This window comes from Chrysochloris asiatica, unplaced genomic scaffold (assembly GCF_000296735.1).
Source record: "Chrysochloris asiatica unplaced genomic scaffold, ChrAsi1.0 scaffold00346, whole genome shotgun sequence".
NCBI lineage: Eukaryota > Metazoa > Chordata > Mammalia > Afrosoricida > Chrysochloridae > Chrysochloris > Chrysochloris asiatica.
In genome coordinates this window covers 2,183,759-2,204,131 of record NW_006408864.1, presented here as the reverse complement: position 1 = coordinate 2,204,131, position 20,373 = coordinate 2,183,759, and the positions used below count along the sequence as shown (strand labels likewise).

At 49.9% G+C, this 20,373-nt stretch overlaps 1 protein-coding gene across 1 annotated transcript in view; it reads left to right on the top strand.

Moving 5' to 3' along the window:
• Positions 1-20,373, top strand: part of LDB3 (LIM domain binding 3) — a 67,857-nt gene that overhangs the window by 32,432 nt on the left and 15,052 nt on the right. The window contains exons 8-11 of the mRNA XM_006875918.1: positions 8,597-8,742; positions 17,166-17,562; positions 19,380-19,560; positions 20,248-20,368. Of these exons, the coding sequence (XP_006875980.1) occupies positions 8,597-8,742; positions 17,166-17,562; positions 19,380-19,560; positions 20,248-20,368 (845 nt within the window). The remainder of the gene's footprint in view (positions 1-8,596; positions 8,743-17,165; positions 17,563-19,379; positions 19,561-20,247; positions 20,369-20,373) is intronic.

Below are 20,373 nucleotides of genomic sequence, written 5' to 3'. Positions count from 1 at the left end.
CAGCCGCTCCTCGGAAAATCTATACAGGGTTGTTGTAATTCAGTGGCACTTAACAACAACAATCAGAGCAGCGGCCACTGCTGTATCAGTCCATCTTAAAAAGAGTCTTCCTCCTTTATACTGACCCTCTACCAAGAATGATGTCCTTCCCCAGCAATGGGCTCAAATATGTTGTTGTTTTTGTTAAGTGCCATCGAGTCAGTTCCGACCCATAGCGACCCTGTACAGGGTTTCTGAGGCTGTAAATCTTCACCAGAGCAGAAAGCCTCATCTTTCTCCCGCAGAACAGCTGGTAGTTTCGAACCACTGACCTTGCGGTTCGCAGCCCGATTGGCAACCACTACGCTACCAGAGCTCCTTAATGGGGTCAAACATAGCAATGATTATTAGGATTTCACAGGACTGGGCAAGGCTTTCTTCTATTATATACAAAGCCGATACGAGTGGGATCTGACTCAACATCAGGGACATTGGGGGTTCACCAGTTTGCTTGTTGCTATGATTTCTGGTGTGGTGCTGTGAGATAAACCAATGGACAGAAAGGTCGGTTTGAACCACAAGGTCGGTGGTTCAGACCCACCAGTCGCCCCTTGGAAACCCTATACAGAGGGTCGCTATGAGTCGGAACCGACTCGATGGCACTTAACAACATAACAACATGATTTCAGTAGAGCTTCCAGACTAAGATGAACTATGAAGAAAAGCCTGAAAATCAGTCAGTGAAAATCCATGGATCACAACCAACCAACCCACAACCAATCATGGAGATGGTACAGGACTGGCCAGCATTGTGTTTTGTTGTGCCCGGGGTCATCCTGAATCAAGGGCTAGCTGGATGCCCGCTAGCAACAAGAGTCAGGGCAACAGCGACTGAGAAATTTTTCACCTGCTAGCCAGGTGGGGAGGGCTCACAGACCACAGAGCTAGGTGTCTCTAACTCACATCCCACCCACCTGTCTATCACTGGCCTTTTACTAGATTGTGTGAGATCGCAGGCTGAGAACATCAGGCCAAATGGTAACAGGTAAAGGCTGCCCTAAGGCCCACCTTTCATTGATTCCCTTCCCATTCCCAGTGGCTAGACTGAGCTAGAGTCTGGCTTCCTGCTCCTACTGCTTGGGAACAGGCTTTCTGCTACCTCTGAGAACCTAAGTCATTGGTCCAGATTGACAGACTAGAGAGGCTGTTTTATCCTGTCCCCCTACCTGAGATGCCCAGAACCTTCACTGTCACATCCCACTATGCCCCCCCTCCACCTCCCAGGGCCAGGCAAGTCCATGGAGACCTATCACACTGGTGAGGGGGCCCATGAAGAACAGAACAGAGTCTTCCTCCCTTCATTTCTGTATCCTAGAGCACACCCAGATTTACTGACCTTTTACTGAGGACTTCCAGACAGGGACAGAGAAGTCCCAGCAGGCAGGTATCCTGAAACCAGGGAAGGACCTGAGCCAATCACTCAGAACTAATTGGGATATGGCCCACTGTCCCCAGCCCCATGCCTGTCAGATCCCTCTCAGAAGCACCTGGTTGAAGCCCAGAAAGACTCCTTTGCAGCCTCCCTATGTGCCAGACCCCTGCATGCTGCAGCTTAGAGACCCCAAATCCATAGTCTGTGTAAAACTCTTTGGTCTAAGCAGAGCAGTGTCCTCACTCAGTGTTCGGTGTCTGTGGGCGTTTGTCAAGGTGCTGTGCATGAATGTAACTGGTAGTGATGCAGGGCTGAAGGGGGACCCCTTAACAGGGCATGGGCTCTGGAGACAGTATCTCTAGCTGGATGGTCAGAGAATTCCTGGAAGAAGAAGTTTGTGTGTTTGATCTTCAGGAGTATTAGGTTTCAGGCACATGCAGGAAGGAAAGTTTGGGTATATACAGAGGAAGCAGAGATGCTGGTGAAAACATGGGCTAGTCCAGAAGCCCAAGTTAACCATTTTGGCGGGACCAGAAGAAATGCAGAAGATGTCAGGGTTAGAGTGGTCCAGGTTGGAAAGGCTAGGCGCTGGAATTGGGAATTTATTCTGTAGGCAGTGTGAAACTAGCAAAGGTTGCTGAGCAAGCCACCATCCCCATTACAGCCTTTAGGAATAGCTAGCTGTGCAGTGCACAGCCCTGGAGGACATCACTCGTACGGACAACCACGTAGAGGGGCCCCTAGAGTTGTACAGTGTACAGCCCTACTGCAAAGTGGCATGGTTAGGGCTGCCCTTAAACCCTTGAGTCATCAAGCAGCAAAATTTCCAGAATGCAGCCTGTGGGGGTAGTTGGGAGGGAGACAGTATAAACAGCAGTTGTTAAGACTAACGGCCTGTCTGATTTGTCATCACCTATCAGCAGAGATTTTCATATCCCATTACCTTAACTAACACAACTGCAGCCACAACATCACCACCATCATACTAAAGACAGAAGCATCATTACCCCATCGTGGCAACCACTCCCAACACCATCAGTACCAATCCTACCACGGCCACCATCAGCCTGAGCCCAATGACCACAAACTCCAAGACCCAGCCCACCACCAATACCACCCCCATACTTTCTGTACATAATATCACTGCCATCACCATTCTTACCACAAAGGCACCCACAACAAAGTGGGGGGCCTCAGTTGGCACCCTCTACCTTGATGCCCACTGTTTTGAGAGAAGAGGTGAACTATAAAGAGATGTTTCTTCTGGCTACACCCTCTCCGTACAGCCAGGGATCATTTGAGTGGTTTGGTTTGGATTTCACTAAGGTATCTGTTCAAAGTGGGTAACGACCAGCTCGGGAGGCAACTATAGAATTCAGGGCCAGGCTGGGGGTGACTCATGGACTCTTTCAAGGACTGAATCCAGGGCCAAGTAAGTGCCCTGCAGTCTTGCCTCTGGACCTTTTCGGGGTACCTGGGAGCTCGTGGAACAGGTTGTAACTGACCTAGACAAGAACTCAAGATTCTTCAGGATGTCTTTCATTGTTAGCCCTACCTCTAGCTCCTCAGTATCTGCAGACAGTGGTTCTAGAAAGGAGGAAGCTGAGCAAATGTCCAAGCAGCAGAGTAGGCGCGTGTGCATGTCTGAATGGACCTGCCAATGACCCTTCTCGAGGGACCACGTCCAACTCCAACTCCATCCCTGGGAATCCAGTGTTCATTTGGAGTTAGGGCTGAGAGAGCTGCAGGTAAACGGGTATGACAGTGAGAAAAAGGGGACAGGTAGAGTCAACTTCTCATTTGTTCTAGAGAATTCTCTCCTCAGTCTGGACAGTGTCATCACTCCAGTGTTTTTCAGCTCCGGTGAGTCACCAGGAGCATTCAATGGGGTCAGGGAAAGCAGATAAAGGAGATCATGTCTTGAGCCAGCTTGGACCAGGACTTGGGGAGTTATCTGAGCAGCTAGCTCTGCCGTATGGCTTTGGATATGCAGTGTGTCCTTTAGGCAGCTACAATCCAGGTCTAGCTTCCGGAGTGCAATTCCTTCATGGAGTGTGGGAGTGGCCAGGAACCAGCATGGCTTCAAGTCTGCGAGTTAGGCTGCCTGAGCCTCCTCTCTGAACCCATAAGCCAGTGAAGAACTGGGTAGGACATGACCACTGTCCACTTGCCCATCACAATATTGCTAGAATGGCTCTCCCTCCCAGGGAGCTAGCAACTTCTCCAATTCTCCTCTTCCCAATCATCAGACACCATTTCATGCCTTTCTCTACCAAACACCTTGCTGACAGATGCTAAGCAATTCTGCCCTGCTTTGGTCAACTGCTCATGGCTCATTCGCATGCCGATTTAAGACAGACCTCCATAGCACCTTGCCACTCACAATGTGGTCCACTGGGCGCTTGTAAGAGATACCGATTGCCAGACCTAAGGGAGTCTGCATTGTAACAAGATTCCCCAGGTGCCTCTCGGCTTTGCATGTTCAAGTCTGAGCAGCAGTACTGGTATGGCGCTGTGGGTTAAGCCCTGGACTACAAGGTCAGTTTGAACCACAAGGTCAGCACTTCAAATTTACCAGTCACTCCTCCTCAAAAAACCTCTACAGGGTCGCTTTGAGTTGGCACAGACTGGAGGGCACTTAACAAAAACTGCTACATAAGGATTAGGGCACTTTGCAGGTATGTGATGTTTGATCAGAGACTCAAATCTCTCAGAACCTAGATTCCCCTGCTGTAAAGTGAAGACAGCAATTGAATCAGGTTGGAAGGATTCAGTGCATGTTTCAGCTGAGCACAAGGCCTGGCCTGTGGTGAGCACTCAGTTGGTGGGACTCCTCTCTTACCTGCAATAGGAAATTTGCAGGAGGCCAAGGCATTCAGGGTGAGAGAGTGAGGACCCCCGTCCTCGGTCATGGTTTACCTGTGCTGGTGTCTGCTGGTCACACTGGTCCACACTGACAGAGAGAGCAGTTACTGCTCCTGTTCCCAATTACAGGCCTTTCAGATCTGTAGGACTCAGGGTCATACTCAGGAAATGCTCTGCAGTCCCTCGGGCCATGTGGCATGGGACTACTCAGCTCTGCCTGACCTGTGGATATGAGGAAGCTTCAGGTCTGGATGTTTCCCCAGGGATTACACAGAAGAGAAGCACAGATGTCTTTATTTTTCAAATGCCCCAGCCATCATTGTACCTTTTTGGTCCAGATAACCTTGATCTGTCTGGTAGCGGGGTAGCATCATCCAGCCTCCAGCTGTGTTGTCAGTGCCCTGCATCTTAAACCTACCAGGTTCTAAACCCTCAACACTCAATTATCTGACTTCTGCCCTCTCAAAGAGAAAACTTGGAGGGAAGGAATCCCTCCAAGATTATGAATGTTTCTGTACATGTGATACCTCTCAAGAGCTCAGTTCTTTATTTTGGTCTCTGGCCAGCCCTCCCATGTCCTGGCGGTGCTCCTTCCCTGAGCCCATCAGAGCCCAGCTCCCCTGGAAGGGTCCTTCTGCCGGGAAGAACATAGCCTCTCAAAGTTCCTGTTCTGTTTGCAGTACCCATGGTCCTTCCATCCAACCTGCCTCTGCCGCAGGATGCTAGTGCGCCTCTGACCTATTCTCTTTTTGGTCCGCCTCGTCAGCACCCCTATTGAGCATGCTCCAGTGTGCACCAGCAATGCCACCACCCTGCTCCTGCCTGCTTCTGCCCAGCCGCCTGCTGTTGCCTCTCCCAGCGCAGCCTTACCTGCCTTGGTTGCAGCCACTGCCAATGCTGCCAATTCTGCCACAGCCTCCGCCTCTGCCTCCAGCCCTGCGGACAGTCCAAGGTAACTGGCCCACAGTAGCCAGCCCGGATCATGGGGAAGGGAAGCAAGAAAGGCCGACCCTGAGTCCACCTCTCCAGCAGTGGTGCTCAGTGGTTCAGGCTCTGGGGCCACATGGAGGCCAAACCTAGCACTACAAGGTGCTGAGTGTGAGGGGGCGCTAGAGCGTGTTTCAGGGGAGCCTACCAACTGCGGCTGAAGACAAAAGCAGAGATGGGTGTCTGCCTGCCCTCAAGAGAGAAGACTCACACATAGACACGTTCAGTGCTTTATGTAGAAAGTCACTGTTCCTGGAACTCAAATTTGGGAAAATGAAAATCATCCCTGTCAACTGGAAGTCAAGGAAGGCTGCATGGAGGAGGGGGCATTGGAAAGCAGGTTACATTTGATCAGATAATGTTTAGTCATTAATTTGCCCTCCACCACTACTTCTCTTCTCCATCAAGCCTCTGTTGACTCAGAGGCCTTGGTGTGGAATTTAAATCTCTGCTCTATACCACTTACTAGGTGTAAAGTTTCTGAGCCTCAGTTTCCTCATCTATTAAAATCTTTAACATAGCACTAATCTTGCAGGGATGTGACAGAAGCAAATTGTTGTCCCTCAGTATCTGCGGGGGATTGATTCCAGGACCTCACAGATACCCAATTTCCAAGGATGCTTAAGTCCCTTATGTAAAATGTGTCCTATCTACATTTAACCTGCTGACATGCTCCTGATTACTTTAAATCATCTCTTGATTACTTATAATATCTCACTAAGCACTTATGCCTTCGAGTCAGTTCTGACTCATAACGACCCTGTATTGGATTTCCAAGGAGCGCGGCTGGTGAATTTGAACTGCCATTTTTGTGGTTCAAATAGACCTTGTGGTCTAGTGTTAATCCTACATTAAATTATAATGTAAATAGCACTTTACTTTCCCTCTTAGTCTTTGAGGGATTGCTTTGACTACTCACTTGCTTCTCAGGAGCCTTCCCTCCACCCCTTCCCCCAAATACTTTCATTTCACAACTGGTTGAATCCATAGCTGTAGAACCCTTTGTGTCAAGAGTATTTGAAACACTCAGTACATACACATGCCCCTTGTTAAACACTCACCAGTATAAGGGGTCTTCAAAACATTTGTGGAAACATCCCATTATCTTTGAATTCCACTTCTCCCAAACTTTTTGAAGCCCCCTCATATTCCCAGCCAGGCAGAGACCCAAAGAGGAGAGGAAAAAGGCAGGAGGAAGGGAGGTATGGGAAGTGAGAGAGGCTGACTGACTGGTCATTCCAGAGCCTCCTGGACTCTGTGGAGTTGTCCTATGACTGTCTGGGGTTGGATCCCAGCTTCCTCTGGGATTCTGCTGAGGAAGATACCAGTCTGTGTCAGGGTAGGCAGCACTGAGGGTGGGCACACTGGCCAGCTGGCCTGGCTGCTGCCGCTCACCTCTGGATTTACAATGGCCCATTTGATGCCCAGCATTTTCCTACCTCCCCTCCAGACTCAGGGGTGAGTCTGGCCCTGAGCCTGTGGGATGGTTTAGTCCAGCTTCCTGGGGACATGTAGCCAACGGTTTTCCCTCTCCACACCAGAAGTTCTTCAATAAGGGTCTTCTACCTGCACAAAGACGAAACTCTGAGGTGGGTAAGAAATGGCTGGACAGATTATCTGAGTCCCTGGCCCTGGAGTAGTCGAGTAGGGAGGAGGCGGTCTCCCCAGTTTGAATGGGGGAGCTCTAGATGCTGGAGACTTGGGACCTATTACAGAACTCCAAGAGCCCTCGGGACTCTCTTTGCCTTGACAAGAGAGCTGGCCTGGGAGAAACTTAGAGCCTGGAGAGCTACCCAATGGGGCAATGGGCTAGCGTAAAGGGATCAAGAGGTCACATTCTGGGTCCAGCTACCTCCCCTCCTTGTGCATGGACTAAGGCTGATCTAGATGGGCTTGCCAATTGAGACCCAGCCTTTCTTTGAAGCATGACCTCAGAATTCTCACTGGATATATATCTTCAGTTTTCCATTCCAACTTCAACACCAGTCCCCAGCACTGGGCCATTGGGATGCTGGGATACTGCACAGCATGCTGCATGGGGGAGGACCTAGATGAGACCCAATGACTCTCTGACCAGTGGAAGCTAGAGACCCCAGGTGCCCTTGGGCATGGTCTCTTCCTATTTCATGGAGGCCTTAGGTTAGGGGTTCTCCCCAAGTAGGGAGGGTGCCATGGAGAGGAAACAATGAGAAAGCAGGTCTGCAAATCACTGAGGTCTGCAATGCTAGTCTGGGGCAGCCAGTACACAAGCACCTCGAGAGCTTCTCAAAAACTTGGTGATGGGTTCTTAGCCCAGGGTCACGATCCTGACAGAGTCTCCAGCAGATGGAACTCCTTTATGATACACCTTTGCCCAGCAGGGCTTGAGATGAGCAGGCGCTGGATCCATGCAGGAAGGCAAGTAGGCAGCCATGGGTCATGTGGGTGTATTTCCAGGAGCTCACTTTGCCATCATTCCTTGAAATGGTTTGTTGGCCCTGGGCATGGTCTTGTGGTCCCCATTAGAATCTGAAAGATACAGGTGGATGCAGGAACTAGGGCTTTCTCCTGTAAAGTGGCCATCAGTTTTTTAAATGAAGAGAAGGGCTTTATGGGGAAATCAAATTGGGAAACACTGGATCAGACAAGGTTAAACTGCTAAACCCCAGGACTTCCTACGACTTCCCAAGAGAAGAGGCCAAAAACAGTGTTTCCTGAGGCCAATGAGCTGGAGATACCTTTTTTCCATCTCTTTGGTCCTGTGCTTCATACTTGGGGAAAGACTGCTTTAGTCTTTTTTGCAGCTAGTCTAATAGGAAGAGGACAACAGAGATTCTATATGGAAGAGAAGGGAGTGGGGGATGGGACCTGGGGGCTGGTGAGGAGCCTGGCTTCCCATGAGCCCTCCCGCCCAGAAACTGAGACTTTGCTTCCCTCTTCAGCAAAAATAGAAGTGGGTGGGGACCAGGGAAGCCCAGGCTGTGAGGTGAGGAGGTAGTCAGGGTGGCGCTGACCACCCTCCTGCCACTGGACTGCCCACTCCAGCCTGTACCACCTTTCCCAGGGTGTGGTGGGTAAGTGTTGTCTTCATGCTCCTCTGTCTGGCCAAAGTTTCTCCCCTCTGTCTCCTAAGGTTGTGGCACTGGTAACAGGCTGAATTTCTGGAAGGGTCTTTGCTGCTCTAAGGAGTACCATCGTGCCTCCTAAGGTCTCTAAGACCTTTCGTCCTCAATCTCCAGCAGCTTTCATAGAGGTCCCTAAAGATGAGGGAGACAGCTAGCCTGCCATGGCTGCTGGCCCAAGGCCAGGGTAGGACTGTCCTTCTGGCTTCTAACTCTTGCTCCTTGGTTCCAGGCCCCAGGCGTCTGCCTACAACCCTACAACAGCCAGCTCTCTGACACCTGCTGCCAACACCAGCTATGGTGAGGCCCCAGCTGCCCCTGCACCCAAGCCCCGGGTTGTGACCACAGCCAGCATCCGGCCTTCCGTCTACCAGCCAGGTGAGAGGCCAGAGAGTGAATGGGGGTGGTCTAGGCTGGGTAGGCACTTCAGAAGTTGGAAGAGTAAGGTGGCGGCCCTGAGGCCACATCACCAGAAGGATGATGGTCAGTGGTCAGCAAGGTCCTGCTAATGAGGTTCAACCATTCTGCCCTAAATTGTGAGCAGCATCCTGTGGAGCCCACACCTGGCCTTGGGGAGGCAGGTGGGAGAGCCGAGATGGAGCCTCCTAGCTCTAAGGTAGAGGGTATTCCTAGCTTGGGCTTTCCCGGCTCAGGGTAAGGAAGAAGTGGGTCTAGAGGGAAAAGTTGGTTTTTCCATGTGGGGGGGTCTAGGTTCTGGTTCAATACAGGTATGTGTGCTTACCATCTATTCAGGCAACATCTGACTCATATCCCTTCCACCCAGTTCTAATAGAGCTCAGAAATCCTGATCGGAGAATGGGCTATAGGGAATGTATGAAGGGATGTCTAAAAGTTTGTGAACAGAGTTCATCGATAATGGGTTTTTCCAAGAATACTTTTGAAGCCCCCTCCTACTTTGCTAAGTACTGAGATTTGGATCTGTCTCTCATTAGCTCACCTGGTCTCACAACTGCCCAACCCAACTCTACCACACTGGGCTCCGGCAGCGCCAACACTCAGCCCGGTTGCCCCAGGAGCATTCAAACACACTAGGCAGAGGAGAAGGGGTCAGGCATGCCTCCTGGGGACAGGGCAGTGGCCACACAGGACCTGCAGTGAAAGAGCTCTTAACACAGCATAGGTTCCAGGTCCAGGTGTCCTGCAAGCCTCTCTCCTATGTAGTGTTGATCCAATGACCAAATCAACTAAAATTTTATTTCATATAAGAATCATGGACACTAAGCAGTACATACCTGTTATGAAAGCCCCATGAATTCTGGACAGATCTGCAGCATCACAGTGTGATCCTGGATAGGTTGCTTTTTGGTTTCCTTAGCTGAAACAGGATACCAGGAGGCATGAAGACAGACACATGGTGTCCTGGGGTCATCAGGCAAGCTCACCAGTTATTCCATCCATCACTGACACAGCTACCTGCCAAGGATGAGGGCTCAGCTCCACATCCCCCCCTATCCTAGGCAAAAATTAGACCTGCTCCCCAAAGCTGGAGGGCAGTTCTCAGCCTGGCCAGCACTTCACCGGCCCCTGAATATCACAGTTCAAGGAAGGGCTGTTTCACGGGTATTTTTCCAGGGACCTAGGGTCAGCACTGAACTGCAAACCACAAGGTTGGCATTTCAAACCCACCAGCTGCTCCTTGGAAACCCTATACAGGGTCGCTGTGGATCAAAACTGACTCAGCGGCACTTAATAACAACAAGGGTTAAGTCAAAACTGGGGAAACATCATGTGTGCCTTAGTCTTTAGCACATGCCCATAGGAGGGTTCCTGGCATCCAGGGCCTGATGCTGAAACCAGCATCCTTCCTTCCTACTCAATTTGACCCTAAACTAGGTGCATTTGTCTGTTATACCCAAGCACCCGCCTCAGGTCTGGCACAGAGGAGGTATTCAGCAAAAGCATGGGGAATGAAAGAACCAATGGATAAATGGGCGCTGGTGAGCGGCAGAGGCTGAACACTGGGACCAGAGTGGATCACCGGAATTCCCAGAGTAGTGCCCTGGTGTCCTTCCCACGAGTGGGTGATACAGGACTTCTGATGGGGGCACACTTTTCATTTGAAACATTATATTTTCAACATTTATATTTTTACAGCCATCTTAATTTATGGAAAACAATCATTTATAGTAGTAATGTATATAGACAATAGCACACACACACACACACACAAAGTATTTTACAGGAGCCCTGGCGTGGCACTGTAGGATAGGTACTGGACTGCTAACCACAAAGTCAGCTGTTCAAACCCACCAGCTGCTCCTTGGAAAACCCTATACAGGGTGACTATGAGTCACAACTGATTCCACTACACTTAAGAATATATACACACCATTTGGGGGTGCACTGTGGCTCTGTAGGATAAGCACTGAACTGCTAACCACAAGATCGGTGGGTTCAAGCCCACTAGCCACTCCGCACTGAACTGAAGGACAGTTAACATTTTTACATATGGCAAAACTGAGGGAGCTGATGATTTGTTTGGGAAAGAATGAAGGAGCTAATTCTGCGGGAACAGGGAGTAGAAGGCTTCACCCCGCCCTCATGTAAGAGAGTAGAAGCTTACCAAAGGGGGTGGGGTGGGTAGTAGCAGTCTATACAGTCTACACTGGGGTACAGGTCCTGTGACTATGAGAGACACTGGCAACAAGACAGGGACTGGGTCAGGAAGCGTTTGGGGATGCCCCATTAGCCTTGTGCTTCCAAAGCCCATTCTGATGGCAATGCTGAGTGATCGCTAGACGCAACGTTAGCCTCAGACTACCATACCATCTAAGGCAAAGTGCTTCATCTCTCTGGGCCTCTCTCATTTGAAAACTGTGGGTGACACTATGTACACCTTGTATTCCCAGGATTAAATGAAGCACTTAGTACAGTGCTGAGTACACAAGAGAGATCCTTCTTTGTTCCCCCAAAGGCAAGGAGGTATTAGAAATTTCTGAGCTTAAAAATTTAAGAGGATTGGGTAGCATTTTGAAAGGGGCAGCAACGGCGAAAAATCTCAGATGGCGCTCTGGTTTTCAGTTTGCAAAGCCTCCCCGCTGAACTGGGGAACACATGAGGAAGGGTGGAGAAGAGTTTGGATGGGAAGTGGCAGCTAGGTGCAAGGAAGGCGTTCCCTTCCGGGCGCTGTCTGGGCTCCCCTTCCCGGCAGGCCTTGCTCCGCAATTTCCGGGGCGGTCCTGAAGCTGTAGGTGTCCCCGCCTGGCTGCTGGCCCTACCCGGCAGGTCCACCAGGGGGCGGTAACGCTCCGGGACTCACGCAGTCTAGCGCGGCCTGCGCACCTTTGCTGAACAGTCCAGTAACTCCTTCTCCCCGCTGCTTGGATACTAGCGGTGAGACTGGAGAGGAGGGGAGACCAGGGGGCTGCAGCCTCCGCTGGGTTCCCAGGCAGCTAGACGTTAACTCATTACTGCCTAGAGGGAAGGAGTTGAGCAAGCGCGCGCTAAAGACGGGCTTGCCTCCACCTCTTCCCTAGGTGGGGTCCTAGGGCGCTGGCCACCAGCCCAGGGAGAATTGGGGAATGTCGACCTGAGCTTCCCTTCAGTTCCCTGGGGTCTCCAAGGCCGGAGCCCAGAGGGCCCGCAGCCCAGGAGCCGCCCAGCCTACCCCCCACCCCCGCCCGGCCTCCTCGGATTGCAGCCAGGATCTTATCGCTGGCGCCGGGGTTGGGCCGGCACTCCCCAGAAACACCTGGGGCCCTGTAGGATGCATGCGGGTGGCGGCAAGGAGTCCGGGAACGGGACTCGCCGTGGGCGGAAAGCGCTCTGCACACCAGGCGGTCACGTTGGCCTCCAGGCCAGGTGGGGGCCTCGGCGCGCAAGCAGAACCGGGCCTGACCAGGAATGAGTCAGGAGCCACCTTGTTTAATTACACATTCCCGAGACTGCCGTGTGCGATAGGGGCTTTTTGAACATGCCTATTAGAGATAAAATATCACCTTCTAATTTGAATGGTCTCAGCCTACCATTTTAGCCAAGAAACAAACTCTGGTGAACTGTTTAGAAAGTACCACCAATGCTATGGCATTTTCAGTCCCTACATATGCATGGGAAAGAAGGACAATGAATAGGGAAAACTGAAGATTATGTCATTCATTTGAATTATGGTATTGGTGAAGAACATTCAATATACTGTGAATGAACAAATCAATCTTGGAAGAAGTACAAACGGAATGCTCCTTGAAATCTAAAATTGTGAATGGCAAGACTTCGTCTCATATATATTGACCTGCTATCAAGGGAGACCAGCTCCTGGAAAATGACTTATTTTTCATTCTTTAAGTCGAGGGTCAACCTAAGAAAGGAAAAACCCTCAGGAAAGGAATTGGCACTGTGGTTATAGCAATGGGTTCAAACATGGCAACTATTGTGAGGGGCGGGGCGGGACAGTACTTCTTTCTGTTGTGCAAAGGGTAGCTGTGAGTCGGAATTGACTCAACAACAACAAAAAATTTGAACTGGTTGAATTCTGCCAAGCCCCAGGCTCCAAGATGGAATATCACCTCTCTCCTGATAGGTTGAGGATGGTTCAGCAAACTGGGCCGAAGGGCGAAGAGGGGAGGGGACCATGAAACTGCTGCTCTCTGCCCACCACCTGCCAGGGAGCAGTGGATCAAGTGGGGGAGGGAAGGCCTCTAGCTCTGAGTGGGTGTAGCCACCAGAAAAGAAACAGCCACCAAGGTCCAGATTCCCACCAGCTTTTGACTTGCTGTTCAACCTTGGCATGGTGGGGCCTTAGAGAAAAGAGAGAAGTTGGATCAGGAAGCCAGGAAGGCCTTGTTGTTGTTGTTAAGTGCCATTGAGTCGGGTCCGACCCATAGCGGCCCTGTACAGGGTTTCCGAGGCCTTACCAAAACCCAAACTCACAGCCATGGAGTGAATTCCAACTCCTGTTAAGTGCCGTTGAATTAGAGCAACCCTGTTAAGGTTTCCAAGGCTGTAAATCTTTACAGGAGCAAATCTTTCCAACTGCTGACCTTGTGGTTAGCAGTGTAATGCTTATCCTACAGGGCCATCAAAGCTCCTTCTGGAAGGCCTTGTTATTGTTAAGTGTTGTCATCAGTTCCAACTCATAGCACTCTGTATAGGGTTTCCAGGAACTGCCTGGTGGGTTTGAATTGCCAGTCTTGGCAGTTAGTAGTCCAGTGGTTATCCTACAGCACCACACCAGGACTCTTCTGGAAGGCTTTATTGGGGAGGAAAAAGAATGACAACCAGGCAAGGGAACAGGGGTAAAGCAGGCAGCAGGAGAAGCAGGCACAACCCCAATTTGGAAGGGGTGTGCTAAATTTGCCTGTTTAGCCGCCTAGGGAGTGGTTAACCTGGGCATCATTTTCATTTTCAGCTAGGCAGTTCTTGAGCAAGGTGTTTTTGAGGGAGGCCTCAATTCTTCATCTGTAAAATGGACATGAAAATATTGCCTGCTTTATTGGGTTGCATTGTGTATCATTGAATTGAGTATTCGGTTGGATTGAGTATCGGAGGCCTGGTGTGGCGCTGTGGGTTAATGCGCCATACTGCAAAGCCGTTTGAACTGCAAGGTCGGTGGTTCAAGTTCACCAGCTGCTCCTCGGAAACCCTATACAGGGTCGCTATGGGTCGGAATCAACTCGATGGCACTTGACAACAACATTGAGTATCATATGAAAATATACACATAAAGTCCTTGGCTTGCCGCCAGGACGCTATATATGTGGTATGGCCATTGTCTGGTGGTGGTGGTTGGTAAGTGCCATCACTTTGGTTCCAACTCATAGCAACCCTGTATAGAGTTTCCCAGGAGCAGATGGTTGGTTTGGGCTGCTGACTTTGTGATTAGCTGTCAAGTGCTTATCTGACAACACCACACCAGGACTCATTAAACCCACTGTGGTTGAGTGATTCCAATTCCTAGTGACCCTGCAGGTAGAACCACCCCAGAGCGTTTCCCAGGCTATAAATCTTTAGGGAGCAGACCACTACATCTTTTTCCCTTAGAGTGGCCAGTGGGCTCCAGCTTTAACCACTGTGCCACCAAGGCTCTTCTGGTTAGGGCAGCAGTATCGCCCAACTGAAATAAAGTTTAAAAAAGTTACACAGTGCAGGTGAAACTCATTTTAATAACATTTTACTTAACCCAGTTAATCGCCAATGAAATGGTAGCCAGAATATCATTTCAATATATAATCGGGCACGATAATTGAGATGTTGTACATTGTTGTACTAAGTTTTTGAAATCCAGTATGCATTGTACACTTGTCCTGGTGTGGCACTGTAGGATGAACACTGGACTGAGAACACAAGGTCAGCGGTTCAAACCCACCAGCTGCTCCTCGGAAACCCTATACAGAGTTGTTACGAGTTGGAAGCGACTCGACAACACTTAACAACATTGTACACTCATACAAAAAAGCCCACTGCCATTGAGTTGATACCAACCCACTGTGACATTATATAGGATGTCTGAGACTCTACATCTTTATAGAATCAGCTAAGACTAAATCTTTACAGTTGCAGACAGTCTTATCTTTCTCCCAACAGTAGCTGATGGGTTTGAACCACCAGCCTCATGGTTAATAGCCTAACCCACAGCACCACAGAGCACTTCTCAGTTCAAGCTAGCTATATGTCAAGTGTCCAACAGCCACAGAGAGCTACTGTATTGGACAACACAGGATTGGAGCTTCTGTTCTGGATCCCTGTTGTCAGAGAAACCCATTTTACAAAAGGAAAGAAAATCTTGCACAGAATCCCAATGTATATATAGAGAGAGATCGAGGGATGAAGTGGCTCTGAAATTCTGCTAAATCACCTCTCCCCCCACCCCTTGTCTCAGCATTTTGAGACCTTCTGTAGGTATTTGGGAGCTATGCAGGGTTGTTGGGGAGGGGGAATGGCACCTTGAATTTGGACTTGATAGATTTGCAAATGCTGCGCTGTGATCCTTCATTCAGTCCCAGATGATCAGATTTCAAGATGCCTCATCTCCCATACGCAGTCCCCACATATTATAATCTACCTGAACTGGGCTTCCCCAGGTGACCACTGGGCCATAAGATGAGCTGACACTTCACTGTGATCCTGAGACCCAGGTGCATCGACTCTCACCATCTAGCATGTAGTGGTGGGAACCAGGTTAAACACTTAATATTGCCACATCCCTCAATCCTCCTCCTAACCCTGTGAGGGATGAAGAATTATTATCACCTTTAGATGAGACAACAGAGAATCGGAAGGCCCGATCATATAGCAGGATATAGAGCTGAACCCTGAACTCAGAGCTCTTGATGGCTGCTCTGTGGCAGTGTGGCACTGTGTTCCTGAACTCCTTAGCTGATCTGTTGTTGTTATGTGCCCTCAAGTTGATTCTGACTTATAGCAAGCCTGTATAATGGTTCCAATAAGTGGTTGGTAGTGGGTTCGAACTGCTGACCTTGTAGTTAGCAGTCCAGTACTTATCCTATAGTGCCACACGAGGACTAATCTGTCTAATGTTACTTATGGAGAGGGCTCTTACCTTTGTATGCCATTTCCAGGATGGCTCCAAATCAAGGCTGTGAAGGGTTTTACCTCCTTCACCCTTGAATAACACAGGCCTGGTACCTCCATGCCCAGAGGTTTTTCCTTATTACCCAGCTCTGAAGGGCCAGTCATTCTGGGCACAGTTGGCCATGAGCCACTCAGGGTGACCCAGGGGAACCAGGTGGGAAAGAAACCAGAGGCTGGGGCTGGGCCCTCAAGCCCTGAGGAAGGCCATCCTGTCCAAGTTGGTGCCCACTATGTGCCTGTCTCAGCACACTTCAGAGGATCCATTCCGCCCAATCTAGGCTCAGGAATGAGGAGGGCTGATGCCCCAACATGTTTTCTGGGATGCAGGGAATAAAACCTCTCTCCAAAGGAGCAGACTGTGAGCTGAGATGAGGCTTCTGGAAGCTGCCGCTTTGGAAGAGGAGGCCAACTGGACTGTGTGTAGAGAGCACAGTTGGGTCGACCCCAGCAGGCACCACAGTGAGAGGCAGCAAGGGCATTTAGAAATGAGGGGCTTTGAGGGCCCAGGCCTCTGAGGGTTTGGGTGAACAGCTGTGTTGGTCCTGATGTTTCCACTCTCAGTGAGCTGGAGGAGGAGGTTTCAGAAGCTGGGCGGTTGCATTCTCTTACTTCCTCTGAAATGGGATGTACTTTCCAAAGTGATACAAGGGGCATGGGTACCCCCACATCTCTAAATGACTCCTTCAGAACCCCCACCCAACTCAAACCAAGATAGAATTTCTCCCCAGTACAAATCAAGACAAGCGGTTTGTCTGAAAAGATGATAGCTAAACCCAAACCGGAAGCCCAGCTGCCGGTCATCTGCCTTTTCCAGAGACTACTAAGTCCGAGTTCTGCAAGGGACTGCTGAGTGAGGTATGTATGTCTGATGTCAAATCACTAGTCAGGGTGCAGCTGAAGGCATCCTTCAGTCTAGGCCATGGGAATCCCGTCCCACCCTCTTCCCAGCCCAGGGACCCAGCTGTGAGCCATGCCCAGCACCCCAAAGGCGTGGCACAGTTGCAGAATTTATGGCTACAGCCCTGTCCCAACTCCAGAGGGTTCTGTTCATATTTCTCTTTATCTCCCTTGGTTCCCTGCGGTGGATTAAAATCTGGGACATCAAGAAGTCCAGGAATGTGTCTCCTACAAAAAGTGGAACTTTGCTGCTCTAATGTTAAATTTGCCTTTTGCAGTTCTCAGGCTGGGGACAGAGGACATTGAGAGGGGATGAATTTCTGACACATTTTTCATTGGATATTTTTGGCTTGCAGTACCTGTGTCTACCTACAGCCCATCCCCAGGGAAAAGTTACAGTCCAGCTCCCTACACCCCCTCGCCTGCTCCTGCCTACACCCCATCACCGGCACCAGCCTATACCCCCTCACCTGCCCCAAGCTATAACCCTGCACCCTCAGTCACCTACAGTGGGGGCCCTGCAGAAGCTACCAGCCGCCCACCCTGGGTGACAGATGACAGCTTCTCCCAGAAGTTTGCCCCTGGGATGAGTACCACATCACTCAGCAAGCAGGCTCTGTCACGGGGGAGCCCAGCCTACCCTGGGACAGGTCCCCAGATGCCTCCCCTTGCCAGGGGCACCTTCCAGAGGGCCGAGCGCTTCCCAGCCAGCAGCCGGACTCCACTCTGCGGCCACTGCAACAACGTCATCCGGTATGGTCCAGCCTTGCCCTGTGCTGGGCCACTGGAAAGATGGGGTGGTGCTGGGCGGGCAGGTGTAGGGAGAAAGCCCCATACAGCCTCAGGGTCTTTGGCTCACCATCTGGTCTGACCCTGTCTGAGCTTTAGTTTCCACACCTGTGTGACATCCCCCTCCCCAGGGAGTTGGTAGGGTTCCATGAGAGAAGTGGGTAAAGCTCCCACAACAGTGCGCGAGGCCAGGAGTTCTCCCTTGGTATAAGGCCAGGTTCTGGGACTCACCAGACCTGTCAGGTTTATTAGGTTGCAAGCTGGCTGACAGTGCTAGTTTGCTCCAGCTTTCCTTTAGGGTTACATCTGGGTCTCCCTACAGATAGGCCAGTCCTGCTCAAGGCTTTGGTGGGCATCTGCCACAGTAAGATGAAAACAAGTCCTTTTATATTTAGAAGCCAGGCACTGTGGGTTAGTGCGCTGGACTGCAAGGTCAGTTTGAACCACGAGGTTGGCAGCTCAAGCTAACCAGCTGCTCCTCGGAAACCCTATACAGGGTCACTATGGGTTGGAACCCACTGGACAGCACTTAACAGCATTGTTTGAATTCAGGATTTTTATGTGTGTTGTCAAGGAGCCGTGGTAGTGTAGTGGATTAAGAGCTGGGCTGCTAACCTCAAAGTCAGCAGTTCAGATCTACCAGCTGCTCCACAGGACAAAGATGAGGCTTGCTGCTCGTGTAAAGATTTACAACCTCAGAAACCCTGGACAAGGTCACTATGAGTTGGAACCAACTCGACGGCACTTAACAACATGTGTGTTGTACTTGACATATGAAAAATATGTTGTACTTTAATATATGACAAATACTTGCATTTTAAAATAAAGTAAAATATATGCATTATAGAAAATAAAAACACAGAAATATAAAAAGTGGAGTATAAAAAGCTTCCTGTCGTCCCACTGCTCTGACTACTACTAGTCTGGAACTAGATGACCCAGGTTTGTATCCTTCCACTCACTAGCCCTGTGGACTTGAACAAGTTACTTGACCTCTCTGTGACTCAGTTTCCTTATCTGAAAATGGATATAATAATTGTTGTTAAACACCATAGAGTCAATTCCAACTCATAGCAACCCTATATAGGGTTTCCAAGGAGCGGCTGGTGAGTTTGAACCACCGACCTTGCGTTCAAACCTACCTTGTGGACCATTGCATTATCCTGCAGTGCCACACCAGGGCTCCGTGATACAGTCATGGTAGTGGTTGTGTGCCTGCCATGAAGTTGGTTCTAACTCATAGTGACCTTGTATGGGGTTTCAGAGGCTGGAAATCTGTCCAGGAGCAGAAAGTCTCATCTTTCTCCCACAGAACCACTGGTAGTTTTGAACTGCTGACCTTGAGATTGGCAGCCTCACTTGTAAGCACTATGCTACCAAAGCTCCTTTCATATGTTAATAGTACCTATTTTACAGGTTTGTCATGAGAATTAAACAAATTAACAAATGCCAAGTTCTGTGAATAAACCTGGCACTTTAGCTTCCAGCAGCGGCTTCCTTCTATTCTTAGTGTAATTAGTGGCATTAACTGAATGGATATCCCATCACACACTTGACCAGACCTCCTACTAGTGTATGTTTGAGTGGGTTCTTGTCTCTTTATTGTAAATGGTCAGTGAGTATCTTTCTACAAGGAGCTGTATCTGAATTTTACATTATTGCATAAGAATAGTCACGAAGTTAGAATTACTGGGTCAAAGTGGGAACTTTGTCAAAGTTCTTGAGACATCTGATTCCAGGCTTTTGGGGATGCCCTAGTAGATTGTTCTCTGCTTCCCTAGGGGTCCCTTCCTGGTAGCCATGGGCCGCTCCTGGCACCCAGAAGAGTTCAACTGTGCCTACTGCAAGAACTCCCTGGCAGACGTGTGCTTTGTGGAGGAGCAAAACAACGTGTACTGTGAACGGTGTTACGAGCAGTTCTTTGCCCCGCTGTGTGCCAAGTGCAACACCAAAATCATGGGGGTAAGTGGGCAACATCCCACTCCTTAGACCCTTTTCCCCAGTCCTCACCACCTCCCACAACACACAAGATTATGAGGCTTAATTAGGAAACCAAAAAAGTTACTAATGAAGAGAAAGCAATTCCATTTCTATCCCAGAAACTGAGTTGGTTTGCCACCAGTGAGCCAGAGAGCAAGTGAACTTGAAGTGAGAGGTGATTAAGTATATGGTGCTTTGGGATAAAGCACTGGACCTCAAGGTCAGTCTGAACCACAAGGCCGGCGGTTCAAACTCACCAGTCGCTCTTGGGAAACCCTGTACAGGGTTGCTGTGAGTCAGAACTGACTAGATAGCACACAACAACAACACCCAGCTTCAAGCGGTGATGGAGCCTCTGCAAAACAAGTGGTCGCTTCAGAGCTGACCTCACCGCTCACCTGCCGGTGGGTGGTCTTGATGCTGTTGGTAAAATGGCAGTAGTAATCTGTATTTCTCTTCCAGGTCTGAGTAATGATTAAGCATCTATGGAAACATCTGGATAAGTGGGCAGCCCCTCATTACCTGCCCCAGACCTTTCCTTGTGTGTCCAATGCCCACTCCCTAGACTTCCCTGGCCTGTTTCCCCATGGGATGCTTTAGCGGTGGGCTTTCAGTTCCCTCGTTCTCAGCACCTTTCTGTGCTGAGCTGAGCTGAGACTCTAATTGCAGGAAGTGATGCATGCCTTGAGACAGACCTGGCACACCACCTGCTTCATCTGTGCGGCCTGCAAGAAGCCCTTTGGGAACAGCCTCTTCCACATGGAAGATGGGGAGCCCTACTGTGAAAAAGGTAGG